This window comes from Xiphophorus maculatus, chromosome 13 (assembly GCF_002775205.1).
Source record: "Xiphophorus maculatus strain JP 163 A chromosome 13, X_maculatus-5.0-male, whole genome shotgun sequence".
In the NCBI taxonomy this organism is placed as follows: Eukaryota; Metazoa; Chordata; class Actinopteri; order Cyprinodontiformes; family Poeciliidae; genus Xiphophorus; species Xiphophorus maculatus.
The window spans coordinates 26,625,884-26,642,656 of NC_036455.1; the positions used below are offsets into that span (position 1 = coordinate 26,625,884).

Here is a 16,773-nt window from a genome sequence, read left to right on the forward strand (position 1 = left end):
CCCTCCTGGAAGTTGCGATGTTGCGATCGCAACTCCATCCATCCATTTTCTTACAACCTCATCCCATTGAGGTCAGCAGGGGTGCTGGTGTCTATCTCCAGGCGAGAGGCGGGGTCACCTTGGACAGGTCGCCAGTCCCTCATAACAGTTAATGCAAATTCACTCATTCACCAATTTCTCGCAGACTTGTAATTTTCACCAGTCATCACAACTTTTCTACAAATCTGACGAGTTGCCTTAATGTTTTCTGTGTTTCCTTCTTTTCTGGCCAATCACTGACACTCGACTGGATTTTGACCAATCCCCTTAGCTTGCTTATGAGTGAGACTGGCATAGCATGCAGCGACATGAAAATTAAAAACAGCAGTCCACTTGCCATGGTTATGTTGATAGTTTTATGCTAGAGTTGGGATTTCTTCTATGGCCAGCTTCAACCTGCGACTGTTTGTCTCCACAGGAAAAAATTGGTTTATGTACATAGGCATAAAATGGCAACAGGTAGTAAATGTGGAATCGTGAGCCATGTTTTACTTACACACACATTTGCCGGGACAAACTTTCAAACAAGTGGAATTCAGTAATTTTCTCCCACAAATGTGTCTCTATAGTCCACAGTTGAAGGAATACCAATGAACTGAATACAAATAATTAGAGCTGATGAAAGCAACATGAGTTTTATCCTTGGGCTTACTAAGAAACAGCAGCAGAACATTGTAAAGATGAGAAAGCAACTGGACTTCCTTAAAAAAAGAATTGGCTTTAAACCATCTGAAGCTATAAGCTACTTTGAAGAAGTCAGTGCTAATTGATTTGATGCCCAGTTATTAAAACCAAAAATAAAGCTGGAAATTTAAGTCTGGTTTATCTTTAATGAGAAAAAAAACCCCGAATTCAAACAGAGTGATTGTCACTTTGGGACAGAGAGAAATAAAGAAAAGATGACAACCTGACTGCCTCTGGAAATGGGACTGGGAATATCAGCTCCACCACACACACAAGCACATGCATACCCCCCCCCCCCCCCTCCCCACACACACACGGAAGCATGCACAAAGAGCCGGTCCCTCCTCCTAGCCTGGAAACCTGTGCTGGAGGGAGTGACTCGATTCAGGCGGCGTCCAATTATATGGAAACAGCACTTATTCCACTTTATTCCACGCTACAGTTAAGTGGCTTGAAGCCTTCAGAGACGCACAGGCGTGCGGTATAAAGCGGATCAGCAGGCAGAGAGACGCTCCCCATGTGACATGTGCAGGGAAAGCTGCAGACAAAGGTAGAAGTCTCTCCGCACGCCGAGTGATGCGGAGACAGAGGATGCTCCAAATCAAATCCACGAGGAGCTCTCTGGGTTTTTCTTGGTTTTTTTTTCTTTTCTTTTTTTCTTTCCCTCGTCTGGAAAATCCTCGGCTCAACATAAATGATTCATGAGAGCGCGCTTCTGTTTCTGAGAGAGTAATAGTGAGTTTCAACTGAAGCCAGGCAACCTGCGGGAAGGCAGGGCCAGAATCTCGGAGAGAGTCAGTTCATCTGAGAGAGTTTGATCAGGAGATCAACTGTTGCTCCGCGCGGATGTCTGACCGCCGCCTGGTCCTGGTCGGGGCAGCTGGGATGGAACAGAGGCGGATTTTGCTCCTGATGCGCCGGATACACCTTTATCTGTCCTGATGTGATGCCACATTGTTGCACTGAGGGGAATGAGAACATCCCACACCTCGGCCGGCTGCTTTCCACGCTTCATCCTCTCTGTGTGTGACACACCATAATCTGCCCTCTCCAGGGAGCGCGTTTGGACACTCTGACCCTCAAAAAGAAGCGCAAAAGCTGACAAGCCTCGCGTTAAAGTGACCTTGCCGGGTCGGGCGGAGGGTATCATCATGCTGATGATGATGGAGACCAGCGGCATAGACGCGCATCAGGTTGATATCGATTCGGACTTCGAGCCGCATGCTCGGTCGCGGTCATGTACCTGGCCGCTCCCGCCGTGTCCCGAGGGCTTCCCCGGGGCAGAGGAGGCGAGCCGCGGGGGTCTGGCTCTGGCGACCGTCAAAGCGGAGCGCTACGACGTGCCGGCGTGCCGGGCCGACAGGAAAGGCGGCGCGCCGGCGGAGATCAAGCACCCGGCCGGCGCCCCGGCTCCGGTCGTGGCCGCTCCCGCTTGCATGTCCGGGGCTGCCCTCGACGTGGCCGGCCAGCTGCGCAAAGCCAAGTCGTCACGCAGGAACGCGTGGGGGAATCTGTCGTATGCGGACCTCATCACCCGCGCCATCGAGAGCGCACCAGAGAAGAGGCTCACTCTGTCCCAGATCTACGACTGGATGGTTCGCTTTGTTCCTTATTTTAAGGATAAAGGCGACAGCAACAGCTCGGCTGGATGGAAGGTAGGCCACGTGAAAACAATCCTCCTGACACCACAGGGGAACGCTGACTATATTTAGTGATCCTGCGTCTGCAGCAGCACTCCCTTTGTGCATATTTTAGAGCCACATAATTGACCCTGGGCTCCCGTGATTTATGTCTGTAGCGTGTCTCGCTGTCTCTCCACATGACACAGTGTGTGGAAATGGGCGTGAGCGCGCCCGTTTCAGGGTTCACTGGGTTCGTGTGTTGAGAGTTCGCATCCCGTGCATATAGGAGCCGCCGCAAGGAGACAGATTCCCATACTTTCTTTTGCTGCTGGAGAGGCGCGCGGTGGCGCATCGATCCGGCCTGCCGTCGGGTCACGCAGGGGACAGCGGGTGCCTCGGGCTGCTCAACCTTAAGCTGCACACCAGTTTAGAGTTTAATGCTCAGCCTGCCCCCCTCCTCTCCTCCCACCACTAGTCTCCACCAGACCCTCTTGTCGATCCGTTGCGCCCGTCAAATTACGCACAGGCTGTTGGAAAAGCGTGGCACAAGCAAGTGGTTTGAAAGCACAATAACAAGAGATGATGACGCCGGTTGTTATAGTAAACAGATGTAACCTCGGATTATCTCTTACATTCAAATTAATATGAGGTTAATCTAATTGATTGGTCGCTCTAATCTGCTTAGATTTACCCGCCATTCGGTGTTGGGATTAGCAGTCTTGTTTTCAAGGCACAAACTGCAGCTTCCCTACATTCTCATCTTTATTTTTGTTTTCCAAAGTTCTCCCTCTGGGCTTTTTGCACTTCAAAGCAAGATGATGAGTATTACTCAGTGTCCTGATATCACATGGGCTAATAAGAACTGGGAAGTCTGGTTGGTGAAGGGTCAGTAAGTGGGGAAAGTAAAAGTAAACTTGAAAAAGTTAGACTTTTTTTTCCAGTAAATGTCCCCTGCTGCCTTCTAGAAGTAAAAAAAAAAAGTCTTTATTGGAGTTGGACATGTCTTTGCTTTGTGCTGATGTTCAACTGAGCGATACTCTGAGATTTGGAATCAGTGTCTACAGCAAGCTGTCCTGGTTTGGCGTAGGTGGAATGGAGCAGAAGACGGACAGATTTAGGACTTTATCTGCAGCAAGAACAGCATCACTACATTCAACTGTGGTGATGGAGAAGCTGGGTTGAATGACAAAACTCTCGGTTGACTGGTCAGTCTACCTCCCAAACCTCACCTTCACTCATCAGAGATGAGTTATGACTTAAAGAAAAAAAAAATGATTCCATGGTCATGGTTCTCACCTAGAACAAAGGTGGGTTGCTCCTTCTGGGTCAGAGGTCAGCCACCAAATGGTGAACCCTGATGGTGCAGGGGATGGAGAGACAGATTGGGAGTTCATCTGCAGTATATCAGGTGCTGCTTTGGTGCTTTGCGGTGAGGAAAGAAATTATTATTCCAACCCTCATTTATGGTCAGATCCATCCATCCACTGAGATCAAGGACACAAGCAGCTGGACTGAGCTTCCACAGGTTGACCTATTAGGTAATGAGTTCATATGGAGGAGGCTGGTAGTAGGACCTGCATGCTGAAAGGATGTGACTGAAGAGATTCAAGTATCGGAGCTGGGTGGTTCCTTTCAGAGGTTTTCCGGACTCTTCCACTTGAAGAAGATACCATGGGAGACTCAGATTTCACTGGAGGAACTAGATTTCCATTTTTGTCTGGGAACACGTTGACTATTGACTGTTTTGGGGGTTCAGTTGAACAACAGTCAGTTGAAAATAATCTCTATCCTAAACAATGGATTTAAAGCAGGAGTTTAACTCTGTGGAGCTGGGGACGTTCTGATTGGCTGCTCAGGAGAGGAAGCAGATTGGTGTGTGTGTCAGCGACTCGTCTCGGGACAAAACAACATAACACAAAAACACTCCTATGTGACAGACTTTATCAACAATAACAGCTGAAAAAACTAAAGAATACAAGAGAGTGAAGGAACACACACAGTTTGGACTGGAACACTGGATTATGATGGATGGATGGATGGATGGATGGATGGATGGATGGATGGATGGATGGATGGATGGATGGAAAAATGCAATCAGACTATGTTGGCCTTTGACCCAGCTGTTGGTAGAGGTCATAGTTCAGATCATCTGTCTCCAGGTGTCCACTTCCTGTTGAGGTGTCAGTCTGCAGCTTTGGATTCACACACTAGCACACTTCTTGTCCTCAGTGACAGTTGATGGATTCTTTTAAGCAGAGCCACAGATAACCAGAATAAGAACGGAGCTGGACTGTGCGCTGGAGCGGAGTGAGTTCGGTCCTGACTATGTATGGATTCTCTGAGTGGGTCTCAGTAATTGCAGTCAAGTGTTTGTTGTTGTAGCTGAGGTGGGAGGCTTTGTTTGGTCAGATGAAAGTGAGTTCACTCCTGTAGGTGGTCACAGTCATGATGGTGGTGGCGGGGGTGGGTGGTAAGAACTCTCTCTCTTACACACACACACACACACACACGCACACACACACACACACACACACACACACACACCCACGCTCGCACGCACCCCTCCCCACACACACATATGATTGCGTGGCTGTCTTTGTGGGGACTTTCCATTGACTTTCATTCATTTCTACAGTCTAAATTTTACCCTAATCCTAACCCTAACCCAAAACTCAATTCACACCTTAGTCCTAAATCTGACCCCTGACCCAAAAACAGCGTTTCCCCTAGTGGAAACCCACTGTTCCCACAAGGAACAGTGGGTCCCCACAACGTAGTATATGTCAGGAAAATGGTCTCCACAAGGTATTACAAACAAACACAACCCCCCCCCCCCCCCACACACACACAAACACATGATGATAAAATATTGTCATAGAAACACGCTTACTCTTTGCATTTGAGCCAATCAGAGCAGACCTGGATGGACACCGTGGAGCTTCTTCTCACACTAAATCAAAGTTCGTCTTGTCTTATGAGCTGGATATTATGGTGCAAAAATATTTGTATGCTAAAAACAAAATACAAAACTACTGAAAGCGTGAGAAACATTTATATCAGCAGTTTTTTTTTTTTTTTTTACCAATTTAAGGAGAGAATACTTAAAGTATGGAAAACTGAGTGTGAGTGACTCAATGTTAAATACACCGAATCGCGGAGCAAGTCAGTGACTCAGTTCATGTAACTACTGAGCTGAACTTGATTGCAATGTTTGATCTGTAGGATCTGGTTGTGTGATTGGATTGAATTTTTGGATGCACCCTTTGCTACACTAAAGGAATGCTGTTATTGCAATTTATGTAACAAAATGTCTATTTTATTATTCAAAAAAGAAATGAATTATTTGTTTACTTGCATTGTTTTATGTATTCCTAATATTGTACAAAAAATCCTCAAGTGGTTAGATGAAAAATCTGCAGAATGTGTCAGTGGATAAAATGAATCTTTTATCTGATTAATTGACTAATCGTAAGAATGACCCAATTGCTAAAAACACAACATTTAGTTGCAGCCCTTGAAAAATTGAAATCTTTACTTGGAAAAAGCTGCCAAACTTCTCCCAGTGCTTCTCCATGTCCTGCATGTAAAGCACTCATACTCGTGGCCATCACCTTGTTACACTGAGAATGCTGGAATGCTGGAGGGAGACAGAGACAAGCAGGAACAAAAAAAAAGAGACAACGCAATACCATGGAAAAAAGGTATTATTTGTTCTGCCAACTAAACCTTTCTTTTTTTCCAGTTGGATTCCAAATTGAGTGGGAGAGGAAGAGAGAGAAAGGCAGAGAGAGAGAGAGAGAGAGAGAGGTGGCGAGAGAAAATCTAAGAGCGGGTGTGTGAGTGGTGGTGGTGGCCCCTGCTGCTGAGCACATTGATAGCGCCTGTGATGCTCCAGCGCCAGCCCAGACAGAGGGGAATTGGTTGGAGATGGTGGAACAAGCTTGGAGGGTTCCCTGTGCCAGCCGGCCTGGCAGCGCGTCAACACAGAGCCCTCTGAACTGCTACACAGTTATTGTTATTATCACAAAGAGGCAGCAGAAGGGGAGGCAGCTCTTGAGTTGGCGGGCTTGGCGCTGGTTTTATTGTAGGTGGAGACAAGGAAAGGAATTTGGAAGGCGAGCAGGGTTAGTTGTTAAACGCGAGACTTGACTAAAACCCATCCGATCAGTCCTGAAAATGAAATGGGAAATGGCTCAAAGAGAGAACTGGTTGCCTGGTTAGATGACAGAGAAGTTTCTGAACTGACATAGCTGCAGCTCAGGATGTAAACAAGGGAAGGACCGTCAATGGAGGCGGGATGTTCGTGGCATGAAGTGAGTCATCCGCGGTTGGAAGAGAACATAATATTCTCACCATCAGACCTCACACTTCAATCAGCTGGAATAAATCAGCTGGAACAAAGCGCTGAGAAACACTCCACAGACGGAAATTCCAGAGAGAAAACCGGATCCAGACACGAAGCAGTCGGATCTCGGGAATCGTGCCTGGTTGCCTCTTGTAAAATGTCGGCCCAGATTGCGTTCTTTCTGTGTTGTCTAACAGAATTTCAGAGGGGAGAGGAGGGGGGCGGGGGTTAAAAAATATTCTGGTGTTTGGCTCAAGTCAAAAGACCCAAACTAAAAATACAATGCCTGTTTCCTCAGTGTCAGTGAAGCATGACTGGACCGGCACATGATGGTCCGTAAACAAGAAGCCTTTGAGCCAGGCACCAGGGCTTCCGCACGCTGGAGCTCACCTCAACATGAAACCCAACATTTAGACTTCAGACCATGAGGGCCAAACCCATCAAGATGAAAGCACTAAGGCCACATTTCATTTATTTATTTTAGTTTAATGCAGGAGCATGGTGAATAAATTAGAAATGATTTTTGTTGTTCTTGCCAACCATATTTGATTCATTCCAGCAGGACTGGGATGATACGGACATAGCATTTTATACTTAATATTCTGTGGTAGTATAGCGATAACAATAAAGATCATGATAAAACTATTTATTACTCATTTTTCATGTAACTGTTTGACTGTGACTACATGTTCTTGAAAAACATTTCCATTTCAAACAAGCTTCTTCAGGACGCCACTTTCTTAAAAAAAGTCAGATATATCAGAGTAACTTCATTTAATGTTAGTCAAACTCACTGATATTTATTGACACTGTCATGGAAGAAACAGTAGACAAAGTAGCAAAAGTAACAATTCCAATTGTCAGATTTAAAAAAAAAAATATTTATTTTTATTTATTTGCTTTAGAAACCCTTCTCCTCAAGCTTAAAGAGAAAGTTGCATTCTATGAAGGTAAATAGCTGCCATTGCTGCCACCTGCCTGTCTCTTTAAAAGAGGTAACCAGTAGTTACCGCCATCCTCGTAGAGACACAGCGGTGGCTTTCAACGGTTTCAGGAAATCACAGTGTATTTATGTACTTCTTCACTTCTTCAACGTCTGATTTGAAGAAAACCGAGTCCACAGAAACGCTGCACGCCAAATATTTGTTTGATTTCCCGGTTTGAGACTGACAGCTAAAAAGTGAAGCAGCACAGGGGGAGTTCCTCTGCAGTCACTCATCCTCACGTTCCCCCTCCATCAGCGCAAGGTGGCATCAAAACCAAGCCGGATCCCTCTGGAACGCAATCATGCTCTCGACGACTGAGCTGCTTAAAGTATCCCCCCCCCCCCGCCCCCCCCGCCAACTTTCCACATATTGTGCTCATTATGAAACACCACGGTTTGAATAAATCATCGTGCTCTGGTGTGTTTATTTCGGGCTTTCCGAAGCTTTACAATGTCTTGTGAGGAGCGTTTTGACTGAGAGCGTTGTCCTGACTGTCGGTGCAGACAGGATTAAGTTTGGAGAACGAGCTTATGCTAACGGATGTTTTGCAGAGATCTGAAAATGTGCTGTGCATATGCATGTGTTGTGTAGCTGAGGCCTGATGGGAGTCAGAGTCCACCGGGCACGGCTCTGGTTAATAATTCAGTTGAGGCTCATTATTTAAGGCAGCGCAGATCTCCCTCTGATTCCACCTTAATTGCAGGCAGGATGTGCCTCTCAGACGGTCTGAGTCTCCCCTTCTCCAGTTTGCCGTGAACATTCAGAAGAAAGATCACACACCGCTCCGCTTTGGCCCCGCTGGCCCCACAGCGGGCCCTCTGCCTCTTGTTCGGCCAGGTTCACGTAAACGGACGTTTGGAGATGATCTCGGAGCTTTCAGAGAGTATTGACTCAGAGGTCAGGCATGTGCTCCGATTATGAGTCACTTACATTTTTAATTAGATCTTTATGAGGGTTTCCTCCTTTCACAGGATTCAGCAAACTAAGATTGATTGTGGGTAATCAGTCAGACGACAGCAGCCTGGTGATTAATGCTGCTGCAGAGCGGCGCTGGCCGTCTGGGATCGGGGCCTTTCAGGCCCAAATGAGGAGAGACCAGAGAGGAGCTGAAATGTGACCGGAGCTTTGAAGACGTTTGTCATGTTCCACCCACAAACTCTGGTTCATTTTATTAGCATTTCATAAGATACGTCATCACAACGCAGCTCATAACTGACGGAGAATTGTTAGATGGATTTCATGTTCAGGTGTTTTAGTTGATGTCTCCACCAGCTTTGAACGTCTACAGATGGAATATTATGTCCATTTTTGCTTGTAAAACAGCTCATCTGCGGTCAGAGTGGATGGAAATCATCATCTGTGAGTTTTTAAGTCCCAACACAGATTTGGATTTAGATGTGGACTTTGACCAGGCTGCATTAATAAGGACTTTGTTGCAGTACAATTAGTCACCTTTAACGCTCTCCGACACTTCACCAAAGCATTGAAATCGTCTCTCATTGACAAAAATCTCGTCCACCTGCTCTTCTCGACACCAGGCCCGGGTTGAACTATTTCGCACAGAAGTCTACAAGAAGTATCTTTTGATTGGCCAGAAGTTTGTTGCTGTGTTTAATGGAGAAAGCAATTTTGATATTTTGCATGAAAGATTGTCAAGTGGCTAAATACTAGAGATGCACTGATTCCCTTTTACAACTTCTGATACCGATATCCGAGACTCGGCCGATATTGATCCGATACAGAAAAACCTTCCTTTATTAAACACAAACATAAATGTACTGAATTACTGCTTGATTTGATAACGCTGCACCAGTTCAGCACACTTAAATCCACCAACAGCTTTGCAAGTTTGGTCAAACATGTAAAAACAATAACTTTAATTTGTTCAGTCAGTGAAATTAGGAGTCAAACAGCCAATGTAAAAATAATAATAAAGAAAATGGTCAACCTAAAACAATAGGTTGACTACTTTGGTCAAACATGTAAAGGTAAACAGCATCAAACCTTCTTTCAAATGGTTCAGAAAGTCCATTTAAGAATTCTAAATATAATGCAGAATAAATAATAACGCATGATGTTGCTCGGAGCACAAAGAATAAAATTAGACTGAATAGTTCTGCTCTTATGGATTGGACACATTGCCACCGACACCCAGTCTAGAATATTTTTCAATATTTGGGCCGATACAGATATCAATATCGCATTAAAAACGCCTGGATGGAAATTGCAAAGTTGTTTTCCGTGGTGGAGGCTGTCTGCAGTAAAGTCTAGCTCTGTGTGACCATTTTGTTACCTGTATGCGTTGCGACATGACGAAGGAGGGCTGTTACAAGGTGACCTGAGCCGTGTATGCGGCCAAGAACGTCCCGCAAACACGCGACGGCGCGTTGGGCTTCCGGTGAAGTGCGGTGGAGCCGTGGGGTGTGTTTTGTTCTCAGTGTGACTCAGTCATGCAGAGGTGATGCTCAGCATCAGTCAAGTCACATTCACTTGCTGACAGTTGAATCCATTTTCATTAAAGAAGGCTGCTTCTGCACTTTAACTGTGGTTGATAAAAGCCACTTGAAAGTAGAAACCATTAGCGTGTGAAGAGTGGGATCATTTACTGTTTTAACCAGAGTTATTTGCCTGCTTCCTTTGTCAAACGTCTGTTAAAACACCGGCTACACTGTGAGGACGTCTCTTAACAATGTCAAGCCGAGCCCAGAGGGTATATTGTCACTAAAGAGTATTCTCTCCAATGAATATTCATCAGACCACCACATATTTATACAAATTACTATAAAAGCCTTTCATGTTGAGTAGGAATGAATTACAACCTTGTCATTTTAGGGACGATTAATCAAACACCACTTAATGCTTTAAATCATAGCTAAAGAGATTTATATTATGGTATGTAAAGATCAGATTTGGTGTGTGTGTGTGTGTGTGTGTGATGGCAGCAGTGTAAGACAGATTCTCTGTGGAATTCTGTGTCAATTTGATGAAAATAGGTCAGGATTGAGGGCATGACGTTTAGCATTGTGATCGCGTGATGCGGACGCCGCGCTGACGACGACCTCGTATGAACCCCAGACTCGCCCCGCAGCCCACCTCCACCCTCACCCCACCCCCAGGCCAATCCACGGCGATGTGAACTCTGTCCTTTCATCCTCTCTCTCAGTGCCATGGCTCCACCGGCTTCAAAACTCACCTAAAGAAATTTAAATCTGAAGGCTGCAGATTAAAACGCCTGCTCTCCTGCAGGATTTGCACTCAATTCCAAAAGAGACTTGGCCTTGTGGAATTTATTTGATTTAGATGTACTTTTGAATATTGTAGCTCTGCTTCAGGGAGAGAAAATAGATATTTTATCTGGATGATACTTCAGCCGTCGCCGCAGTACCCTATTTTAGCATGCAGCCTATGGCATGTTTGGTCATTATTATATATGTATGGCTTGGTTTATTATATTCCATCTCTCATGACAGCTGTGCCATTAAAATGTAAAAAAAAAATTCAAGGTAGACCTGTGCATTCAGACAAGCTGGTGCAGTGTTTGTCCACATCTGTGACAATCTCTCCCATGTTAGCCTCTGACATAAACAGTAAAATTGTGCAAAAGTTAATTTAACAGCAATGTAGAAAAAATAAGATTGATTTTTTTCTGACAGATCACCAAAAATGAAAAATAAATTGTTTTATCACTTTAAGAAGACTGTCCCGATGCCAGAAAGGACTTCAGCCGCTGATTAGCCAAATGCTAATTTAGCAAGGAAACGTGTATTTGCCTTGTAGCGTTATCCAGCTAACACTAGTCATAATCTGCTTGATGCAGAACTTGGACCAGCAGGTGTTTCTCAGGGTTTGCATCACACACAGCAGCAACAAGGACAGTGCTGGCCAGTCTTACATAATATTTTCTACAGTCCAGAATAATTATGTTTCTTTCTTTCTTGGTACAGATTTGGAATTCTTTGATGTAATCCAAAGTGAAATAAATTGAATTAATTAAGAAAACAGACAAAAATCAGTTGAAATCTTGTCTTGATCCAGGTGGTGTGGCCACCTGCGCTCTGGGCTTGTTAGCATGGGGGTTGGTGCTGCATCAGACCTGCCTCTTAACCGTCAGCCCTGGAAAATACAATGGAAAAACGGCATGCGGGTGTTCCACTGCAGGTTAAGGGGTTTTAAAGATACTTGGATTATGGGAGTTATGGGAATGTTTAATTTCCCCTAAAAATAAATAAACAGTTTCTGAACTTTGAATTGAACTGATTGAGACAGGCGTGCAAACTGTTATACAGTTGAAACCAGATTATTACATACACAGAATAAAAGGACATACATATTTTTTTTCCCTCATCAGTTAAATCTGATCAAACTTTCCTTGTTTTCGCTTAGTTAGATTTACCAAAATTATTTCTATTTCTTAAATGCCAGAAAACTTAGCAAGAGCTTTTCTTTTTTTTTTTTAGAGGTTTTATTTTTGTAACTTTCCTTGAATTTAAAGGTTTGCATACATTTTGGTCAGTATCAGAGATAACTGTCTTTTAAAATGTATAACTTGGGTCAAACCTTTTGGGTTCACTTCCACAGGCTTCTCAAATGTAAAGTACCCAAACCTGAACTGTATTTTTTCCCAGGGTTAGTGGAATACAGTACAATTGTTATTAATTGTTTTTTTAATCAAATAGCAAAGACAATATATCACAATATGCAGTATTTGATTAAATGTTTAACTGCTAAAATGCAAATATGGAAACACATGTTGTACTGTATGTTTTTTTAGCACATGCAAATTGTTGCTTGATCATAATAGAAGGCATGTGTACTGTACCAAATATTATGTAAGGCATATTATATAAAATCAGTGACAGTTGAGACTCTAGTGGCTAAATGTTAAACCGGTCAGACATATACTGGCTTCCAGTATCATCTTCCTCCTTCCTCATCCTCCACTTTGTGAAGTAGACCGTGTCTCCATAACTGATTTATTAGCTTCCTGAAAGTCTGACTTCATCAAATCCGTGATGCCGACAGTCATATATATACTGGCCACCCCAGTCAATGTGAGCTTTTAATAGCTGCATTAATCTGCCTGTTTAACGGTGTTGTTGAGCGGGAGATGGTCACTGAAAGACGCAGCACTAAAAGATGAGCTATGGCCTCTGATGGCCAGTGATGGAGGAGCAAAACGAAAAGCAGTGAAGTTCTGGAGGAGAGCTGAGGATTTCCAAAGGGCCTTTTTTCAGACGGGGCAGAAAAGAATAGCAATTCTCCATGGTGTCCCTTTCAGATATATGAGGCATCAATGTCAGCGTGCGAACATGCCCAAAGTGACGTTTTATTTGTCTGTGCTGCTAGATAATTTCAGTTATATGTCCTGAGGATAACTCAATGCGCTGTTTCACCTAATTAGCATAGCCAAACATGTTTAGACTAATCTTCAAACAACTTTTATAGCCCTCCACATGTATGCCAGAGGTGTCACTTTGTGGCGGATTGTTATTTTCTGAGTACAAGAGAACATAGTGCTACTTTTTAAATCATCAACATGTGAATAAAAGACACAGGCTTTAGGCATGTGTTCCCTGCCTGTTATTCTGTCTTCATCTCAGGATATTAGGATTCTATTCATGCAACATAGACATTGTACTGTCACCACATCAAACTTGACACTCTTCCAAATTTTTCAAATTCCCATCACTTCAAACAAAACAAACCAAAACAAAGTCGTTTAACAATGTGACTTCAGTGTAGAAAAACGTTAAGCCCACCTTGTAGCAGGAAGCTAAATGTCAGTGTTTGGGCTGAGATACAGTTCAGTTCAGTGGCTCTGACAGCACACCACGTGTGAACACGTTTGTCTTTGTTGATCCTCAGTGAGCTCCATGAGTCTAGGGACTTTCAGCTGAAAACATTTCAATCCATGACTGTGTGGAGAAAGGCGAGAAACTACGTGAAACTGCTTTAACCTTTAATTTCACAATTGTGGTGTTTCCATTGGATAAAAAGTGAAATTAAACTCACATGTGAATAAACTTCTTCACGTAATAAGTCAATAAAACCATGTAAACAGTTACGTCAGACGTATCAATAATTCATCATGATGCTAGCTCTCATCATCCATCAGCCAATCAGAGAAGTCGGCATCTTATTCAGGCGTTGGAGCAACAAGCCCCGCCTACTTGGAAGCGGCTACATATGCAGCGTTTTGGGTAAATTGTCGTTGGTGATTTTACAGAAGAGTTATGGATTCAACAGGTTGGGATGACATACAACGTTTTATGAAGTAATAACACTGAGATCAAATAAAAGATGTAGCACTCAAGTTTGTTTGTATGCTACTCAAACAAACTTGAGTAGCATATGATGAACAGATAAAGGAAATAAAATGTGACTAATATAAAGCAGATGCACTGTAGTGGAAGTAAAAGCCAGGTTGGTTGAGACGTTCAGTTTTAAATTAGCCTTTAAAACATCAGCAGCTGCTCTGATGACCATAAAAGACGAAGAAGGCCTCACAGTCAGTTTTAATGACGGGATTCAACAGAAGACCTTTACTAGGAGAGTTCTAGTTTACACGCCATGAAAATCTGTTTTTCAATGGCAGACAGCCTCATTTCAGCAAACTAGTCTGCAGCAGCAGGTGGAGAAGGTGCAGCGTCAACCAGATTATGCCAGTCCCCTTTCTGGTATCTTGTTCAAATCTGTTTGGAAGGTTGGTAGTTGGTTCTGTTGGTTTTGAAGCTGCAACCTTGGTACCACTAACTGACCTCATGTCATAGCAAAGCAAACTCTTAAGGCAGCAGTAGATAACATTTATATAAAAAAAGTTTTTCTTTTAGCCATTTGTTAAAACTGTCCCTGTGTTGACATCATGTTATATGAGACAGATAATCTGTGAAAAAAATAAGATTCTCTGCTTCTTCCAGTGCCAACTAACAACCAATCAGAGGCAGGAGGAGGGTCTTAATGCTGTCAATCACCCCCTTTAAACTGCACTTGCTCTCTGCTATGCTAGCTAGCATACCCTGTTCTGAATTCTAAGACTAGCTAGCATGGCCGGCACGATGGCAGATGAATGGTTTTAGTGTAACAGTAAATTGTTTCTCTATCATTAGCACATTTAGTAGCGACTGCATGAGGTTGGCTGACAGCGCTAAGGTGCTCTTGGCTCTGATTGGTTGTTTTTGGTTGGGGGCGGTTTATTTCTTCAGACATCAATAATAGCTCCGGGAGTAGGAGATCGATTTGTTCATACTGTCTGTCTCATAACAAACCATCACAACATGATGGCAGTTTTAGAAAATATGTTACTTTAGAGTGTATGTAGCTACTAGACCAAAAATATTCTTTTCTAACTTTAGGATCTGAGGTCTGAGTTGGCCTTCCAGTGATTTATTTCTCGCAGCTCCAGTAGAAACACCGTGAAAGTGGGAAAGCTTCAATCGGGCCTGAATGGACACCTAACTTTCTACAGATGGCTTAGCTAAATAAGGATTATTAAGCATAGGGTGCTTCAGTTGAGATCTAAATAAAATACACGCGCGCGCACACACACACACACACACACACACACACAAAGATTAGGATTAAGAAAACAGTTTGAAACAACGTGTTAATGAAACGCAGCCACATCGCGGCGTCTACTGACAGATGTGATGTCCGTTGGGGGCTGCCGTACTGAAGCTGATGGGAGGCCGGAGGGAGGACACCATGGCAGAGCGGCGGTTGCGTGACTGAACGGCGCGCAGGTTTGCTCGTGTAATTCTCCGAAGATGGATATGAAAGACGCGACGCTAAGACTTTTCCCTCCGCTTTCTCCTTTCCCTTCCCTTCGCTCTCCTTCCCCTCTCCGTCTCTACTAATGATCTGCTCCGCCTGTCGCTGCTTGGCTGACTGATACCCACTGACAGCCCCACTCAAGTGGAAATCCCCCAACTACCCACCCCACCCACCCAGCCTTCCACAAACACACACATACAGAGAGAACGTAATGAACTCTCCTCCATCACGGTGCTGCGTACTTACTATGCATGTGTGACACACATGCAGCGCGCGCGCCATCTTGCATAAGCGCTCGCGGTGAGCTAGCTCTGCGTTAACTAATCACACCCATTTGTTCAGTCACATGTCAGCAGACATATATATGCAGAGCAGATGACAAACACACAGACAGACCACACATGTACGTTCCCCCCGGAGAGCGCCCTCCTTCCGTCGCATAGCGTGACTGCTCGGCAGCTGACTCACCGTCCATGCATTGTTATGCAAATGACGGCGTTTAAATTAGTGGCGAGTGGAAAGAGGCGCATTTCTGTCAAAGTTCCACAGCGTCGCAAAAAATACTTTTTTATTAGCTTACTTTTAGAGAAAGTGTCCATTAGGCCTGTAAATATTCTGGTTCTTCTTAATGAGCTCTGTTAAAGTTTTATGGGATGGAAAACATGCTGATGACATTTCTGACTTGACTCAATATTTTTTATATCACTGTAAACAGTACAAAGAGGAATATCTGAATGATCATGTTGACTGATGGATTTTAAATATGAAGAATGTCAAACATGAAGAGTTTACACACCTGTGTGTATGTATAATCAGTAAGCCCCACTGACTTACTGTTCCCTGAGTTCACATGTACGTACAAGAGGGAAAGTTTCCTCTGGCTCTCAGTTTATGGAGTCATAAGATTTCCATCAGAAAGCCAAGCTAACCAAGGGTTAGCAGTTTGGTTCCAGTCCATAAATACTCTTAGTGGCAGAGATAAAGTTTAAGTGGATCTGTTGGGAAAGGTTCATTTGGGTTTTAGGTTTAGCTTTCCTCTGACTTGAAACAGATTGTTTATGTGTTCAGTTTTTCCCACTTGTTTTTCTTTGTTCCTGTTTTGCTAAAGTTGAGGGTTTTATTTTTTCAATTTCTCAAATCATAAGCGGCGTTTTTAGTACCGGTAATATGTGTTTTGCATGTCGTCATCTTTCTCAAATAATGGCCTACATTTCTCATAAATGAGTCCATTTATCAGGCTTTTTGTTCCTGTCTAAGTCGAAGGTGATCCGAGTGGAGCCTCAAAAATGCTCCCTTTTTTGTTGAATAAAAATGAAATCAATCTCAG

General features: G+C 43.8%; 1 protein-coding gene across 1 annotated transcript in view; it reads left to right on the forward strand.

Annotated features, from left to right (window-relative positions):
- Positions 1 to 1,042: 1,042 nt before the first annotated feature.
- The window catches only part of LOC102230497 (forkhead box protein O6-like), a 44,314-nt gene continuing 28,583 nt past the window's right edge, over positions 1,043 to 16,773 (forward strand). Inside the window, exon 1 of the mRNA XM_005813976.3 lies at positions 1,043 to 2,378. Coding sequence (XP_005814033.3) covers positions 1,875 to 2,378 — 504 coding nt within the window. The 5' untranslated portion in view covers positions 1,043 to 1,874. The remainder of the gene's footprint in view (positions 2,379 to 16,773) is intronic.